The sequence below is a fragment of the Mus caroli genome, unplaced genomic scaffold (assembly GCF_978045245.1).
Source record: "Mus caroli unplaced genomic scaffold, Mus_caroli_1 scaffold_8, whole genome shotgun sequence".
Classification (NCBI taxonomy): domain Eukaryota; kingdom Metazoa; phylum Chordata; class Mammalia; order Rodentia; family Muridae; genus Mus; species Mus caroli.
In genome coordinates this window covers 61,282,391-61,300,468 of record NW_028227263.1, presented here as the reverse complement: position 1 = coordinate 61,300,468, position 18,078 = coordinate 61,282,391, and the positions used below count along the sequence as shown (strand labels likewise).

The 18,078-nt window shown below is 33.6% G+C and overlaps 1 protein-coding gene across 4 annotated transcripts; it reads left to right on the top strand.

The window, feature by feature from the left end:
* The first annotated feature begins 5,681 nt into the window (after positions 1 to 5,681).
* On the top strand, positions 5,682 to 17,579 carry LOC110289107 (vomeronasal type-2 receptor 116-like). Of its 4 annotated transcripts, none has more exons than XM_085841568.1 (6): positions 5,682 to 6,019; positions 8,844 to 9,123; positions 9,576 to 10,319; positions 11,014 to 11,241; positions 11,590 to 11,713; positions 14,104 to 17,579. In XM_085841568.1, exons 1-6 carry the CDS (start codon positions 5,823 to 5,825, stop codon positions 15,021 to 15,023), a joined length of 2,493 nt encoding a protein of 830 aa, XP_085697694.1. In that variant the 5' UTR covers positions 5,682 to 5,822; the 3' UTR covers positions 15,024 to 17,579. The 4 variants fall into 4 exon arrangements, with proteins under 4 accessions (XP_085697694.1, XP_021010956.1, XP_085697695.1 ...); XM_021155297.2 differs by having other exon boundaries at positions 9,513 to 10,319; XM_085841569.1 differs by lacking the exon at positions 11,014 to 11,241 and having other exon boundaries at positions 9,513 to 10,319.
* The last annotated feature ends 499 nt before the right edge of the window (positions 17,580 to 18,078 follow it).

The window sequence follows — 18,078 nt, the reverse complement described above, 5'->3', positions numbered from 1 at the left end:
TACTGGAAAATCTAAATGAAATATATAGTTTTTCAAGACAGATACCACTTATGAAAGTTAAATAACCTTTTGACCTGATCCATCTGCCTAGGCAGATTACCAGCTTGTCTGCTCCTCTGAGGACTCCACACACTGAAGGCCTCTTAGAAGTTCTGTTGCAAAACGGGCAAGTAGGCAAGGCAATCTCACAAACAGTTGTTGTCGCTTGGAATTCTGTGGATACCAGTGGACTCAGGACCCATTACACATCAAATCTCCTGCACCCTGAATTCTACTCCCCTTCTGGCTTGCACCTTCACAGAGGGCAGTTCCCCAGCTTGTCTTCTCCTCTGAAGGCAGTGCAGTATAAAGATATCCCAGGAGTTTCTATGCATGCAGGACAACTGACCTAACAGTCTGAAAGCCACCCTGGAGTTCTCCTGCAAATATGGCAACAGAACCCATTGTCTGAAGTTCTTCCAGGGAATAGCTACATACAGGCAACAGCTGAACTGCTCCTCTGAAAATCCAACACTCTGAAGGCCTCACAAGAGGTATGCTACAGAAAAGGGAACAGGCTACCGAATCAGGCTCCAGACACAGACACTCAGACCAGCTTAAACCAGGGATAACCAGATGATGAGAGGCAAGTGCATGACCACAAGCAACATAAGATAATATACATTGGCATCATCAGAACCCAGTTCTCCCAACACAGCACGGCCCAGATATACCAACAGAACTGAAAAATCAAGAAGCTGACCTAAAATCCTATATCATAAAAATAATAGTTAACTTTAAGGAGGATATAAATAATTCATTTAAAGACATACCAGAAAACACAGGGAAACAGGTAGAAACACTTAAGAGGAAACAAATAATTCCCTTAAAGAAATACAGGAAAACAGAATCAAACAGATGAGGGAACTGAACAAAATGGTCCAAGACCTAAAAGTGGAAGGAGAAACAATGAGGAAAACAAAACAGGAGGCAAAAGTATAAATGGAAAACCTAGGGAAAATGTCAAGAATTACAGAGGTAAGCAAAACCAATAAAGTGCAAGAGATAGAAGAGAGACTCTAAGGTGCAGAAAATACCTAAAAAGATATTGTCACAACTGTCATAGAAAAATCAAACCATAACAAAAACCTTCTAATGCAGAACATCCAGGGCACAATGAAAAAACTGAATCTAAGAATAACAATGATACAGGAGAGAGAAGATTCCCAGCTCAAAGGACCCAAAAACTTTGTCAACAAAATCCTAAAAGAAAACTTTTCCAACCTAAAGCAAGAGATGGCCATAAAAGCACAAGAAGCTGATAAAACAACAAATCGATAAAAGAAAATTCTCTCATCACATAATGATCAAAACAGAAAATTCACAGACTAAATAAATAATATCAAAAGCAGAAAGGGACAATGGACAAGTAACATGTAAAAGAGACCTATAAGAATTATGCCAGACTTTACAGCTAACACAATAAAATCCAGAAGACCATGGACTGATGGATGTCATGCAGACCCTAAGAGAACACAATGCAAGCCAAGGCTACTATACCTAACAATATTCTCAATCAGCATAGATGGAAAAAACAATATATTCCAGGGAAAATCCAAATTCAAACAATATCTATTTACTAATCCATACCTACAGAGGAATCCAGAAGTAAAGCTCCAACACAATGTGGGAACCTATAACAAAAAACAAGATGTTAAAAATCCTACAACATAACCAAAAGGAGAGAATCACATGCACATAATGACATCTATATAAATATATAGCTGAATTAACAATCATTTCTCTTTAATATCTCTCAAGATCAACAGTCCCAAATCCCCAATAAAAAGACCCAAGATAACCAACTACAAAACACACTGACCCCATACAATTAAAATAGGAGAATTCAATGCTAACTCTCAGTATGGGACAGATCATTGAAACAGAAACTAAACAGAGACATAGTGAAACTAACAGAAGTTATGAGCCCAATGGATTTAACATATAGATACACCCTATTTCACATTAAAACAAAAGAATTTATCTTCTAAGCATCTAATGCTACCTTCTCCAAAATGGACTTTATAACCAATCAAAAATCAAAACTGAACAGATTGAAATAATCCCAGGCATCATATCAGATCACCATGGATTAAGTTTCAGTCTTCAAGAACAAAAAAAAAAAAAAAAACAACAAAAACCCCACATACCCATGGAACCTGAATAGCTCTCTACTTGTTGATAACTTGGTCATGGAAGAAATGTAGAAAATAAAGTAAAGAATTTTTGGAATTCAGTGAAAATGATGAAACAGCATATCCAAACTTATAGGGCAAAATTAAAGCAGTGCTAAGAGGGAATTTCATGACACTATATGCCCTGGTAAAGAAATTGGAGAAATCTTACACTACCAACTTAACTATACACCTGAGAGCTCTAGAAAAAGAAAGGAAAAGAAAGGAAAAGAAAAGAGAAGAGAAGAGAAGAGAAAAGAAAAGAAAAGAAAAGAAAAGAAAAGAAAAGAAAAGAAAAGAAAAAGAAAAGAAAAGAAACACACCTAAGAAGGGTAGACAGAGGAAATAGTCAAACTAAGGGCAAAAATCAACCAAATAGAAAAAAAAATGATCAATACAAAGAATCAAGGAACTAAATGCAGGTTCCTTGAAAATATCAACAAGATAGATAAACTACTAGGCAACAGCAACAAAAAAACAACAAAAATATTATAGGACCCAGAGAGAGTATCCAAATTAACAAAATCAGAAATGAAAAGAAAGACATAAGAAGAACTGAGGAAATTTTCAAAAATAATCAGATCCTACTAAAAAGCCCATATACAACAAAACTGGAAAATCTAGATGAGACTGATGATTTTCAAGACAGATGCCACATACTAAACTTAAATCAAGAGCAGGTAAACAATCTAAACAGGCCCTTATCACTTAAAGAAAGTCATTAAAATCTTCCTATGCAAAAAAGCCCAGGGTCAGATGGATTTAGTGCAGAATTCTACCAGACCTTTAAGAAAGATAATACCAATGCTCCTACAACTATTCCAGAAAATAGAAACAGAGGGAACAGTACCTAATTCATTCTATGATGCCACAATTACTCTGAGACCTAACCCTCACAACAACCCAACAATAAAAGAGAATTTTAGAATCTTGCTTTCCACGTGTGATGCGGTATTCCGGGCTTGCTTTGGTGTGAAAACTGGATTTTGTTGATGCTGAGTAGTCTTGGTTTCTATTGCATATGTTCTTTCTCTTGCCTCTCTCCACTTGGTTATCTCTCATGTTAGCTTGTCTTACTGTCACTGACTGGAACCTCTAGTGAGCCTCTAATCTTAGGTGTGTCAGTGTTACTGGGAGACATGCTGTCTCTGTGCTGGATTGTGTTGCAGAGAGATATAGCACAGGGTTGACTTTGAGGTGCAGATAGAAATCATAAGGCAAACTTCATATGGACAGACAAAACAATTATGATAGTCTTGTTTAATTAAGTCTGTCAATGTGGGCATGGGATTTAAAATTTCTGTGCAGTCTTTTCCTGTTTGCCTTTGAAAATTTTAGCTTCCCTGCACCACCTGGATGCTCTCATATTCCTACCTTGATGAGCTTCTTAAAGTGTAAGCCAATCCCAATTAAGTGCTGTCCAAAAGAGAGTTTCTTTGGTCATGGTATTTGATCACTGAAGTAAAAACCTAAGAAATATTTTCCTCTGAGAAGAGGAGGCTTACCACGCTGGGATCCACTCCATTCTGGAATATCAAGTCACTGCATGGCTAGGCACATCTACAACTGAGGCCAGAAAACTCAGACCACTTAGGGGAACTGTAACCACAGGCAGTAACTGTGTGACTGACAACACTGGATAGCCCCTACTCCAGTTGATGAGGGATCTCCATGAAGACTAAGTTGAAATACTGCTATATATGTAGACATGTGTTATAGGACCCCAGAATTCTTAAATTAATTGCATAATCCAAGAGAGCTCTCAACACATATCTCAGAAGTTTTACTCATTTGAATATGATAATTAACACAGAGAAATGACTGAACTGTAAGGGTGATAACTAAAACCTACACAATATTCTAGTCTGCGGATATCATAGTTAATCCATGTTTTTCAGGGCATGCTAATTACTGCAGTAATTTGAGCCGATTTAATATAAATTACAGAGGTGGTAGATGACTAGAAGAAAACATACTCTTAGACACACCAGGGCAGGTATAAAATCCTAGTGATGTTAAGAGGAAACGCAAAGCCTTGCAAATGTAAAAACAATCACATCCAAATGTGATGCTAAGAGCTGCATACACAATTCCATCATTGGTATTAATGAATGGAAATTTCAGTCCCTTAGAAAAGAAAAACAGATTTTGTATTTTTAATATAATCCACTCCCGGATATTGTGACTGTCTTTCATTGAATGATCATATATCCTAAACAAAATTTCAAATAAAAAGTAGATTTCATAGATGAAAAAAAATAATGGATACAAAGTTCTTTGGATGATGAATGTGGGAATATAAAGAATTAGGGAAGAATATTATTATAATCAAAAATAGTGTAAAAATAGAGAGTATCAAAGAACTAAAGAGAAAAATATTATATTTTTAAAGATATGACAGTCAGGCCAATGCAATATAATATAGTGAATAGGATAAAACAAACAAAAAAAAGCTACAGAATAGGAAAACTCATATATTTTTTAAACTGTATTCTAACAAATTATACTATTAAAAAAAGTATTCAGTGGCTTATATGCCAAGCCCCATACACTGAGGTTTTATCTGTCTTTTATAGTGAGATTTTTCACTCCTTTATATTTTTGCTTCTTATTGCTCATATATACTCCCCACAAAATCTTCCATAAAGGAAATTACCACAGAAGATGAATACATAAATTTTTTATAACTAAATTTAAATGGTTTTTCAAACTGAGTATAATGTAGAGCTATGTGCATTGTAATGATGAAATATTATGCAAATAGTTCTTACCTTATAATAGACTGGAATTCTTAATCACTATAAAAATTAAGGTTTATAATGTGAGGTTTATTAAGAATGATATTCTGTGCACTTAGCTTGTTGTTTAACCTTCTCTTAAGAAATATGAAAGTAAACTTTTACTAGCCTTAAATTTCTACACAATCAGCTTTTACACACGAAGATTATGAATATTTAAATTCAAATTACTCATCCTTCTATATCCCTGACACAAAAGTAATTCAATTTATAGTTATGTGTTAAAGAAGGAGGAATACACCCTAAAGGAAACCTTATAAAATTAATATTTACAAGTGCTGGTGACACATACAGGCATTGCACGATATTGATAATTTGTTTATTACTGAGTTCAATTGAGGTCACTTGGAGTTACTGGCATAATTCCTAGTAAAGTTCATTTGGAATACCTGACGTAATCTGAGTTAACTGTTCAAATAGTCATCAGAAAACTGGTTGATGAACTAGGCTTGTTAGAAAATTTGCCCAGGAGGAATCCTGCCTGATGTTCATGTCTACTGACATGCATGTAATCATAAGGAATATGGATAAAAGGATAATTATGAACAAAGTTATTACCACTTATTTGTTACTTGAACATATGAACTCAGATGCCAAGCCTAAGGACATAGAGTGCTCAAGAATTCTCCAGAGGCAAACATAGAACTCAAAAGGAAATTACTAAGAGAAGTACATTTGTCCTTTAGTAGTAAGTACAGTAATAAATAGTGGGTTCTGGATGCGTTCACACAATAATAATGAATGAAATTCTTTATATCTGACTGTATATGCTGCATTTTGCTCTGGTAGATATCTTGTGAACAGGAAAAAGATGTTCTCTTTGATCTCTGTCTTCTGGTTTATGAAGATTAACTTTATTTTTTGTCATTTGAGTGACCCCAGATGCTTTTGGAGAATAAAAGAAACTGAGAATGATCTAGGAGATAAAGAAACTTTTTGTTTGTTTTCTATTTCCACAAAGCAAGGTTATGTGAAGAATGATTATTTCAGTTGGAATCTGGACAAGCAGTAAGTGCATAATTCATTTAGTTATTTTACTTTATCATTAGAGACAAACATTCTAGAAATGCTACGATGTAGACCATGATACCATGTGTCTTCTGGCTCTCCCTTTCTAGGTGATATCCAAAAATTATTTTATGTTTCAATTCTGGGTATTTTTTCCAATTCTGGTTGTTTTATGAGTACCTTATTTGTTTTGATTTTTGAGTCACAATTTCTAGGTAGATACTAAATGAATGACCCTATGATATTGACCATGCTACTAGAGAGACTCCCCTAATTTGCCAATTTCCCACTTATTGTGTCTTGGGATTAACCTGAGAATATTGGAATAAATAATGATTTTGGTTATTTCATGGAGACTAAAATATAGTGGTCTTTATTAGTCTGCTAATGTTTCATCTGTCATCGTGGATGCCCAATTCCTACACATCAGGCATTTGGATATCTGCCCTTATTAGTTACATGTCTTAAGAAGATATACAGATATTGTTCAAATAATCAATCTATCATAATTTCAAAATGTTGTGATCTATGAATCCTGCAGCAGAAGTCAAGACTGAGACAAGTATTTTTTTCACAAGGAGAATTTTCATTTTTCATTTTTTTACATTCTGTTACAATGTCATTGGCACATATTTTTTGTATTAATGTCAGAAACTTATGCAAATTTATCAATTAGAAACCTTTGAAGTATCTCTCTGTTTCAGCATATAATTTGTTAATTTGTTACAAGGGATGATACCCATACAACCTATGAGTGTATATTTTATTTTTGAGTGCTATAATAAAATATGTTGTCTGTGATACTTGATAAAATTTGAGGGAGGATTACTATGGGTACAGACTTTTCCATTACCAAGACTGTCATGTACAGATTTCACAAATTTATTTCCCATTATTACTGTATAATTTCATATACTATAGTCATTCAATATTTAAATTTATTTCTGTTTTCCTAATAATATTAATGTGTTTTGAGTTATGGGGATTGAGTATACTTTATATAAATTGATATACATTTTATGATATATAATATCTCTTTTAAAATGGGGTTACTGTATTTGAAATTTTAGTTGAAGAAATTGTGATAATTTCTCCACAATATTGTAGGACATTTATCAAAATAAGATTTCAAAGTTTCAATAATATCATATTTAAAAAGAAATTATATATGTGTGTGTATGAGGGACAGTCAGACATAGAGTGAGAGAGAGAGAAAGAGACAGACAGACAGACAGACAGAGAGATATTCTCACAATGACATTATGAGTTTTAGATAAAGATTCTATTCACTTTTAAATTGAACATAACAGAATAAAATAAAAATGGAAACAATGAATATTTTTGTCTTTGGAGTAGATTAAAGGAATTATTTAAAAGAAATTGGTAGAGCCATGGGTTGATATAATAGAGAAAGTGAGTATTTAATAATAAAAATTAATACTCATGGTAAAATGCAGGATGGAAGAGATGAACCAGAAATCTAAATGCTTAGATATAGTTGAGAAAGAATGTAGGGAAGTTGTTTGAACAAGAAAATGGTCAAAACACATTTGTACATCTCCCATAAGATTGTGGTAAGCTAGATATTATTTCAAATAAGCCTTGTAATATATAAGGAAAGGGCTTTTGTAATTAATTTAAATTACTTTCAAATATTTCTAGCTACTGGGAAAATATGTCTTAGTGTTCTCTTTTAAAATATGGGAAGTTTTATGTCCAGCACTCTAACAGTTTAAACTGCGTTACTTTCACTGTATGTGTTTTCACGTGGTACAGAAGGGTAGAGTCTATATAAAAGTTTTAATTTTTTCTTACTTACTATTAATAAGGAAAATATCAAGGCAAGAATTTTCTATCTAGAATTTAACAACAGGTAACATATTATGTAGAAAATACCTTTTGGATATATACATGACTTAGTTTTTAAGTTTTTCTTTGGTCATGATCATTTACAAATATATATATACAGAGAGAGGGGGGGGGAGAGGGAGAGAGTGAGAGAGGGGGAGGGAGGGAGGGAGAGAGAGTAGAATCATTATATATAATTTCTTTAAAAGCCTTTTATATTACATAGCAGATATGTTTCCAAAACTATGTATGTTTCTCATCCTACATTGTGCCTACACAAAAGAAATTGTTGAACAGTTATTCACTGATAATTTGTCACCAATATTTGGACATTTATTTCCTTACTATAAACATGACAGCATAGTTAAATAGGCCAGTTACTTTTAGAAGTAAAATATTGAGTTACTGTTGCACCTACATTGTTTATGATCTACATGCAAAACAATATAATATTAGAGCAATGCTAATAAATTAGGATACTCAAAAACTTGACCATGGTGGTGGAGATATAATACAATTTAATACAAATTGATAATCTCATATTGGAATCTTGGGTGTATACAGTATTGGTAGTATGAAGAGATATTCTGCCTAAATACCAACTAGTAAAAATTTTAATGTTGTGCTTTAGTTATTTCTGAGTAGCATCATTAAGGTTTGAGAAACATTAGGATTATAGGAGAAAGTGAAATGTGATCATTTCATCACATTACATCTAACTATAACTTATGCCATCATTATGAACTTGGAAAATGAGGCTTATGATTTGTGTTTTGTAGGCTATATAAAACAACAGAAATTTATTTTGTGGGAATTTAGAGAATTTAATGTAAACTTATGCAATATTCCCTTTCCTGTCAAAAACTAGTACATAACTGAGAAATTTTTGTATTGATTTTCTCTCTGTATTCTAGCATTTTTCTGGCTCATGCTTGTACAGTTTTAGGAATTATATTCTCTACTGCTCTGTTTTCAGGGTGACACCCAAGACCAACCATTTGATTTTCTCTGTTTATCTTGCCTTGGAAGAAGTAAATAAGAACTGCCATATTTTGCCCAACATTTCTCTGCTAGTTAATATTGAATGTAACGGACGAAAATATGATGAGAAAACTGGTTTGGCTTTGAAAATTGAGAACATTATTCCTAATTACTCCTGCACAAATGAGAGGAGATATTTAATTGTACTTACAGCTCCTATATGGGCAGTATCTACAAAACTTGGACCATTCCTGTTCATGTCCAGAATTCCTGAGGTAAGTCAAGATGGAATAATATTAAGGAAATACTTTCTCACCTCCGTGAGACTTTCTGATTATGAAGGCAGTTTAAAAGACAGAGGAAGGTATTATGTTCATTATGATTTATCAAACTTATGCTTATGGATAGATATGTTTGTGGCAAACATAACAACTTCATCATAAATGGGCATGGGAGGCATCTGTATTGTGAAATGTTATACCAGAAGTCTCAGTATACCTTTATTATTTAGAGAATCACAAGAAGTTGGATACACTGAAATAATGAGATGAAAAAGAATCACTTTCTAACATGAATACAGTTTGCTCAAGCACACTCAGATCTCACAACGACCCCTCTGCAGTCCATCATGTTCATATTGTTGCCTATGCACTGTATTTTTCAGCTTTACTGTGGTCACTTTCATCCTCTTCTGAGTGATAATGAAGAATTTCCTCATATTTACCAGATATCACCCAAGGACACATCTCTACCACTAGCCATGGTATCCCTAGTTGTTCATTTCAGATGGAATTGGATAGGAGTGATTGTTACAAGTGATGACCAAGGAATACAATTCCTTTCTGAATTGAAAGGAGAAATGCAGAAAAACATTGTTTGTTTATCAGTTGCTATTATTATCCAAACTGAGATGTCCATGGCCCTTAAAGAGCTACGTATGAATTATAAACATATCTCAATGTCATCAGCAAAAGTTATGATAGTTTATGGAGACAAATTTTCTCCCATAAAGTATGCCCTCACAGTGTGGATATCTCAAGGCATTTTAAGAATCTGGGTTAGTGTGTCACAATTTGATATGATCACGATTCTAGGAGATTTCTTGCTGTACTCCTCTACTGGGACTTTTATTTTTTCACACCAGCAACCTGAAATACCTGGTTTTGAAAAATTTATCCAAACAGTACACCCTTCAAACTATAGTAGTGAATTTTACTTTGCCAAACTATGGTGGACATATTTTAGATGTTCATTGCCAGTATCGAATTGTAAGAAGCTGAAGAATTGTCCATCAAAAACTATATTTACATGGTTATTCAGGACACCACTTGGAATGGCCATGAGTGATACATGCTATAACTCATACAATGCTATATATGCTGTGGCCCACTCACTTCATGAGATGCTTCTGCAAGAAGTAGACACATGGTCAAAGAATGCTGGGAAGGAACTGGAATTTGACTCTTGGAAGGTAATGAGTGTTACACTAAATGGCATTTACATGGTTTGAGTATTTTAATAGAATCACATGGTCTAAAGCCATGTCAATAAGAAATTTCACACATAAATGTACATAGTTCTGTATTCTATTATTTCATAGGAGGAAGTTTATGTTTCTCTCATATATTCTGACACAGTGACCACTGGTATGCATGTCAGCATTCACAATCTAAGTCATGAAGTTTTAAACAGAACTTTGAACCAACTATGTGACACATGTATTAATTTTTCTCATGAAATTCTTAAATAGCCATAAGAAGATTACTCATCTTTTACGTTATTCAAAAGATCCTATTCAAATTACTAAATAGATCACAAAGAATATCATGTACTTTTCTATTAATTTCACTTACTAATACTTTGTACTCCATTGCCTGTGATCCAAAAAAATTATTGGGAGAAAAAGCATCGAGGTGTCATTACTCTCCAATCATAAAAATCAGGAGTATAGGTTTTAAAGCACCAAGTCCATCAAGAAAATTGTATTAGTAAACAAAGTGGAACTAAATTTACATCTACATGAAATTTATTTTTGATTTTAGTATTGAATAATTCTGGTAAAGATAGATTTTTGGAAAGGGTAATAAGTGGGAATTTTCTAAATGTAATACTTTCTATTCTAATGTGTAAGCCTAGTTGAAACTAAAATGACAAATGTGCTTTAGATGTTCTCTATTCTGAAGTCCTTAAAATTTGTAAATCCTGCTGGAGACCTAGTCAACATGAACCAGAATCTGAAGCAGGATACAGAGTATAACATTTTCTATATCATGGATTTCCAAAAAGATTATGGACTTAAAATGAAAATAGGAAGATTTTCAGGGCATCTTCCAAGCGGTCAACAGCTATATATGTCTAAAGAAATTATGGAGTGGGCTACAGATATTGACCAGGTAATTTAGTCATAATTTTAGTGTTTAACATGTAGCACAGTTACCTAAAATATTCTCTGCTTTTGCTATGTCATGGAATAAATACTTGGTATTTCTTCATTTATTGACTTACTCTACACTGACCTAGATATTCTCTCTTCCTTATTACTACCCTCTGTTTTGATATTTCTTAATATATAACTCATAATACATTCGTTGATTTTATCTGTAAAAAATAAAACTGTACAATTTATCATGATACATGTGTGTTAAAAGTGGTCTTTCAGTGAATCTCTGATTTTGGAATCCCTGGATATTTGTCCATTAGGATATTGTCCATATTTATATAATATATGTTATTTTTCACAGATTCTACCCTCAATATGTAGTATGCCTTGCACACCAGGACTCAGAAAATCCTCTCAGGAAGGAAAGGATATCTGCTGTTTTGTTTGTATCCCCTGCCCAGAAAATGAAATTTCCAACATGACAAGTAAGATTGTCTGTTATCAAAATTACAAGATTGATTTTTTTCTCACAAATTTACATAGTTCTCAAAAGTCCTTTGTAGAAAGGAAAAGATATATCAGGTTAAGGATTAAAAATTTCAGATATACTATTATTCAAAATATTAAACACGTTCTCTCTTGAACTGTATTTTTGCCTCACTATTGTAGATTCCTGGAAAACAATATTTTCCTGAATATTTCTTTAGAATACAAAAGACAAGTACATTATGACATGTTTGTGTTTTTCAATTTTATTAAATATCAGAATACTATATATTTGCAATACATTACCATTTATTCACTTTATGGTGTACTCACATGCCCCATACCTTCACTTCTGCCAGTCCCATTCTTACAAATTCATCCCCCTCATGAACCCTATCTTTCCCATTATAGTAAGACAGCTTCCTCTTGGATCCTGCTTCATCATGTGTTATCTGTTCAAAGCAGGACTAGCGCTGAGGCCCAATGACGCAGCAAAAGTAAGTGAAAGAAAGCCAATGGCAGGTCACAAAGTTATGTATAGATTTTCCTCCTCTTGTAACAGGACACAGAAGATCAAGTTTCTTTTCTTTTCTTTTCTTTTTTTATGTGTATTGGATTTATAGACAGCCTATCAGTTCTTCTGGTAAGCTTGAAGTGTAGTTGAGCAGTGGCTGACATTTCTTTGTATAATGTATAAATACTTGTATACACACACACACACACACACATATATATATATAGAGAATAGGTATATATGTATATTACAGTACCTGATTTTTTAAAATACAAATTTGTATTATTTGAGTACTTTTACTCACCATTTAAACAGCATTATTCAGAACAATCCAAGAGATAATACAAAATGAAACAGAATATACAACTTTCAATACAGAGACAGTACTTAAAAGACACAACTATTCATATTGCTAAATTTGATTCAGTTAAAATTAAAAGTAAACAGAATGCATTGTAGTGAAAGTTAAAATGATACAAGCCAAAAAAATGTTCTAAGCCTCTGTGTATAATTACGTGCCAAGAAATTTTTTGAGAAATAGAATATTATGTAGACATTTCTGAGTAAATACTACAACCTTGGGAGAATTAGGATGTAAAATCTTACAGAAATTATGAATACTGGAGGAAATATACTTTACCAAAATTCATACATTTAATCACAAAACTGAATATATCATTTTTGACATGTAGAAAATTTGGGTGTTAAAATTTTCAAATTGTGTCTGCCTTAACATTATCAGTACTTTCATTTGCTACTTTTAGTACCAAGATTATAAAACAATAACACGATTATACTTTTCTTACAAAATCAATACTCTTTAGTGCCTTTAAAATTTATGACCGATTTTTTAATTGCTTTTCATGCAAAGATTTTCTGTATATAAAATATTTCTAAGTACAATAAAATAGTCTGTATATTATTACTTGTGTGTTTTGAGGGAACACTATTTTGTTATTCAAGGACAATTAGTAGGTAGCCTCTACCCTAGGAAAGTATCTCAATATTCTCTGGTTGTCTTTAGTCCCATATGCAAGATTTTTACTTGATAATCTTTCCCTACTCCACTTTGTTATGTTTATTGTTTTTTTTTTTTATCTCACCCAGCTTACGCTCAAGATTTTCTTTTGTTGAGATTTTATGGGTTTTACTAGTGATCATCATAGAAAATAAAAAATTTGAACTCACATCAAATTTTCATCTACTAACTGTTACAATCTATAGACTCCTTCTTTTGGAAATATAAGGTTTAAATGACAAATCAATTTTGTAGATATATTCATTGGATAGGACTCCAAAACTCTTAATTTTACTATGATTTTCTCTAGTGGTGTCTGTGACTTTCATAGAGTAAGGACTATACTTAACTGTGTGTGTAAGGAAAAGTATTTGGAACATAGTTAGGGATTAAAATGTTTTAGTAACATTTTGACTATATGTTTTTTTTCCAAGATATGTTTTGGATATAATTTATTGGTCAAACAAACAACTTGAGACCACATGTAGACTGAAAGAATTGCTGATCGCTAAACATTAAGCCATATGGACACAAATATAAAGCATAAATAACAAAATTTTGTTTCCACGAATTGTCAATTTAAGATGTGTGATTGTGGAAACATGAAAATTATGTGATGGAATGAGTTTTTGAAATAAGCCATAAAAAACTTGAATATATATTATAAACAAAAGCTTTCATGAAGATGATAAGCATTAAAATTTAGATCAAATGCTATGCAGCCTCCACATTTAAATTTACATATAGCACAAGATGCAAGTCTAATTTAGCTATAATTTTTCCAATAAATTAATTCAGTGTGTCTTGTTAGTGATAATAAATAAATATATCTGATAACACTTTTCTTCGTATACTAGACATGGATCAGTGTGTAAAGTGTCTGGAAGATCAATATGCCAATGAAGACCATACTCTCTGTCTCCAAAAAGTTGTGGCTATTTTAGATTATAGAGACCCTTTGGGAAAAGCTCTGGCTGGCTTTGCTCTATGCTTCTCTCTCCTTACATCTGTTGTACTCTTTGTCTTCCTGAAACACCGAGATACTCCCATAGTCAAAGCCAATAACCAAACTCTTAGCATTGTCCTACTCATCTCCCTCATATTTTGTTTTATCTGTTCCTTGCTTTACATTGGTCATCCCACTATGGTCATCTGTATCCTGCAGCAGACCACATTTGCCATTGCGTTCACTGTGGCTACCTCTACTATCTTGGCTAAGACAATTACTGTAGTACTGGCATTCAAGATAACTGTTCCAGGAAGAAGAATGAGGTGGCTGCTTGTATCAGGGGCACCCAAATACATCATTCTCATATGCACCATGATTCAGCTGATTCTCTGTGGAATCTGGCTGGGAACTTCTCCTCCATTTGTTGATGCTGATGTACACATGGTACATGGCCACATCATCATTGTTTGCAACAAAGGTTCAGTGATGGCCTTCTATTGTGTCCTTGGATACATGGGATTTGTTGCTCTAGCAAGTTTCACTGTAGCTTTCTTGGCCAGGAATCTGCCTGATACATTCAATGAGGCCAAGCTCTTGACATTCAGCATGCTGGTGTTCTGTAGTGTCTGGATCACTTTCATCCCTGTCTACCACAGCACTAAAGGGAAGATTATGGTTGCTGTGGAAGTTTTCAGTATCTTGGCCTCCAGTGCAGGGCTGCTTCTTTGTATTTTTGCCCCAAAATGCTATATTATTTTATTAAGACCACAATCAAATTCTTTTCACAAGTTCAGGAAACCTCATGCTAAAGCTGAAAATAAAAGTTAAATTAGCCACTTATATAGTGAATCAAACTTATCTACATTTTCACAAACTGCTTTCTACTCATCATGCATTATGTTGAAATATGAAGTTGATATCATATAAACAATGTGGAATATAAGATGTTTAATAAAATGCAAACTCATGACCTGGACTTAAGTTTATTGGATAAAACTGTTTAATCAGACACTTTTATACCTATAATGACAGTTTAATTTTATTATATAACTGTCAGGTATCTGAAAATTGCCACTTGGCTTTGTGAATTATTTCATGTATTATCCACCTACCTGTATTAATTGTTTGTTATTCTTCCTTTCTAGAAAAATTATCACCATGTTGATATTATATAGAGATATTAAGAAAGAATCCTTTTTTATATTTCTTGTTCTCCAAAAAATTATGAAGAACAATTAAATAATTTTCTTTAGAACATGATACCCAAGCACGTGGGAAGATAAAAATTTATGATGGCATCACTACATTATGTTTCAATTTGAATACTGATCATAATGAAGATCCTCTGATATTTATATCATAATTCTGCTGAAAGTCTCATAGATGAGGATATAAACAAATCCATAAAAATCTGTTATTTGGCTAAATAGCCATTGCCTAAAATGCATATATTTTTATTTATGTATATATTTGAGGATATAGTCTTCTCTCAAACTTAGTCATAGATAATTATTTATATAATACATAGCAATCAGTTAAGAAATGCATAATGATTTTAACTACAAAGATTAACAAATCTGTTCCTCCCCCTTAAGTAAAACAGCCTCACCATCAAGGCTTGGAAAATATCTTGGCATATGAGGCAGAGAAACTAAGGGCCAATCACTTAGAACTGTGAAATTCTATCTTTATAACTGGGTGATGTTCTTGAAAGACATATTAATGAACAAAATCTCCAAAAATATAAAAAATTGAAAACACTGGCATAACTCAGGAAATCATCTTTAGGTCTCCTCCAACATACTTTAAACTATAAGAAGTAGAGAGGGCATTTGGAAAGAAAACTTATTCTTTTATTGGGGACGTGATTTATGCTAGAATATACACTGTCTAATAAATGGCCCTAAATCTTTGCACAGTCTAGCATCACTAACTATAAATAGTGAATTATCAAAAATCAAAGACAAAATTTGGGAAAAGATTGTATTGAAAAGTGGTAGAAGCTATATAGGGAAAGGAGGAATAAATATTAATATATTACAATTAATTTATTGTGAAATTTCATAATTTCTCATAATTTATTAGTTTATATGATTGAAATAATTTGAAATTTTCACTAAGCTATTATACATTAGTCAGCTATAATTTGAAGCTGAATTCTCAATATTAATTTTCATGAATTTTGCACTAAAACTTTCCTCTCTTATAGGAATTCTTAAGATGAGATACCTTTGATGGGATTTTATGTGAAGATAAATGAGAGATCCTGTTATTTTTTATGTGCATAAAAGCTAAGAGTGGAGTTTAACATGGGGCAAAGGAACATTCAATAAAGAATAAATATTTAAACTAATAAGTATTATAGTTATATTAATAAATTAAGAGTAAGATTAAGCTCTATAGTGTAAGTGGAAAAAACGTATTATTTACATCTGTCTAGGGTTTCTCTGTTTATCCCTGGTTGTCCTGGAAATCACTCTGTAGACCAGGCTGGCCTCAAACTCAGAAATCTGCCTGCCTCTGCCTCCTAAGTGCTGGGATTAAAGGCGAGCACCACCACTGCCTGGCTTGGATTACTGCTTTCTTAGAGGTTAATTTCTTGCGCTCTTTTTATATTTTGGATATTAGCCTTCTATCAGATGTAGGGTTACTGGAGAATTTTTTTAAAACAATCTGTTTGTTAAATATTGTTTTTTAAAAATTTGTTCTATTGACTGTGTCTTTTGCCTTACAGAATCTGTTCAGTCTTATGAGGTCCCATTTATCAATTGTTGCTCTTAGGGCATAAGCCTTAGAAAATTTAAATCTCCCCTTGTGCTGATGAGTTGGAGACTCTTTGCACTTTCTCTTCTATTACATTAATTATATTTGATTTTATGTTGAGGTCCTTGATTCACTTGAATTTGATGTTTGTGCAAGAGGATAAAGGAGGATCTTTTCTCATTCTTCTAAATACAGACCACCAAGTAGTCCAGCACCATTTATTGGAATTTTTTTCTTTTTATACTTGTGTTTTTGACATCTTTGTCAAAAGTTCAAGTATCCATAGTTGTGGAGCAAGGGGCTATACACAGACAGCCTGGTCTCCAGTTGAGCTTTGGTCTTGAACCCTGGTGGGACCCTGTGGATGGTAATTTCCACCTACATGGGACAGACGGCATTCTATCATGTCTCCTGGACCCCTGGCTCCTGTTGAAGTTACCACCTCCACAGAGGCATGTGGCTATCAGTCACGTAGGAATAGCACCAAGCCTTCCCACATGCAAATAAGGTTTTCCCCAAACTCTCAGCTCAAGTCAATGAGAGGTACCTGCTGTATAACCCTGAATCACCCCCAGAACTGTATATAAATCCATCTAGGGAATTAAAGGTTCATGAGAACTACTCCTTCATCTGAGTCTTTTGTTCCAAGAGCTGTATGTAACACTTGGGAAGAAATATTCTCTCCCGAAGAACCACCTGAGGTCCTACTGCATTTCTCACTGGATAGTTGCCTTCTCATCAGCCCAGTCTGACCCTACTCAGTTCAGAGCGGCTCCAGAGTTACTGAGGGACCTGGAAGGCACTGAAGAGACTTTGTCTCCCTGCCTGCACTCGCTTCCCTTTGCTGGAACCCTCGCACCAGGCCTGGACAGAGATCTCCTTGTCAAACCTCTGGTACCCAGGCCCACATCTGGTGCCCCACGTGGGGCTTCCTCTATGAGTTTTGAAGGTATTTTGCTTTTACAGATTGGAGAATGGAGAGAGAGAGAGAGAGAGAGAGAGAGATACCACATTTGAGGGGGGAGGCAGAGGAGCAGATGGATTAATTTTTCCTCTGAGGCATAAGGAGGCAGGAGTGGGTAGATGGATTTTATGTCTCTTATTGGGTAAGGGCTGTGAC

Bases quoted from the DNA above. Each gene is read 5' to 3' on its own strand.
- LOC110289107 (XM_021155297.2), top strand. From the start codon at position 5,823: ATGTTCTCTTTGATCTCTGTCTTCTGGTTTATGAAGATTAACTTTATT. The intron at 6,020-8,843 runs GTAAGTGCATAA...CTCTGTTTTCAG, and splicing joins AGTTGGAATCTGGACAAGCA to GGTGACACCCAAGACCAACC. The intron at 10,320-11,013 runs GTAATGAGTGTT...AATGTGCTTTAG, and splicing joins TGGAATTTGACTCTTGGAAG to ATGTTCTCTATTCTGAAGTC.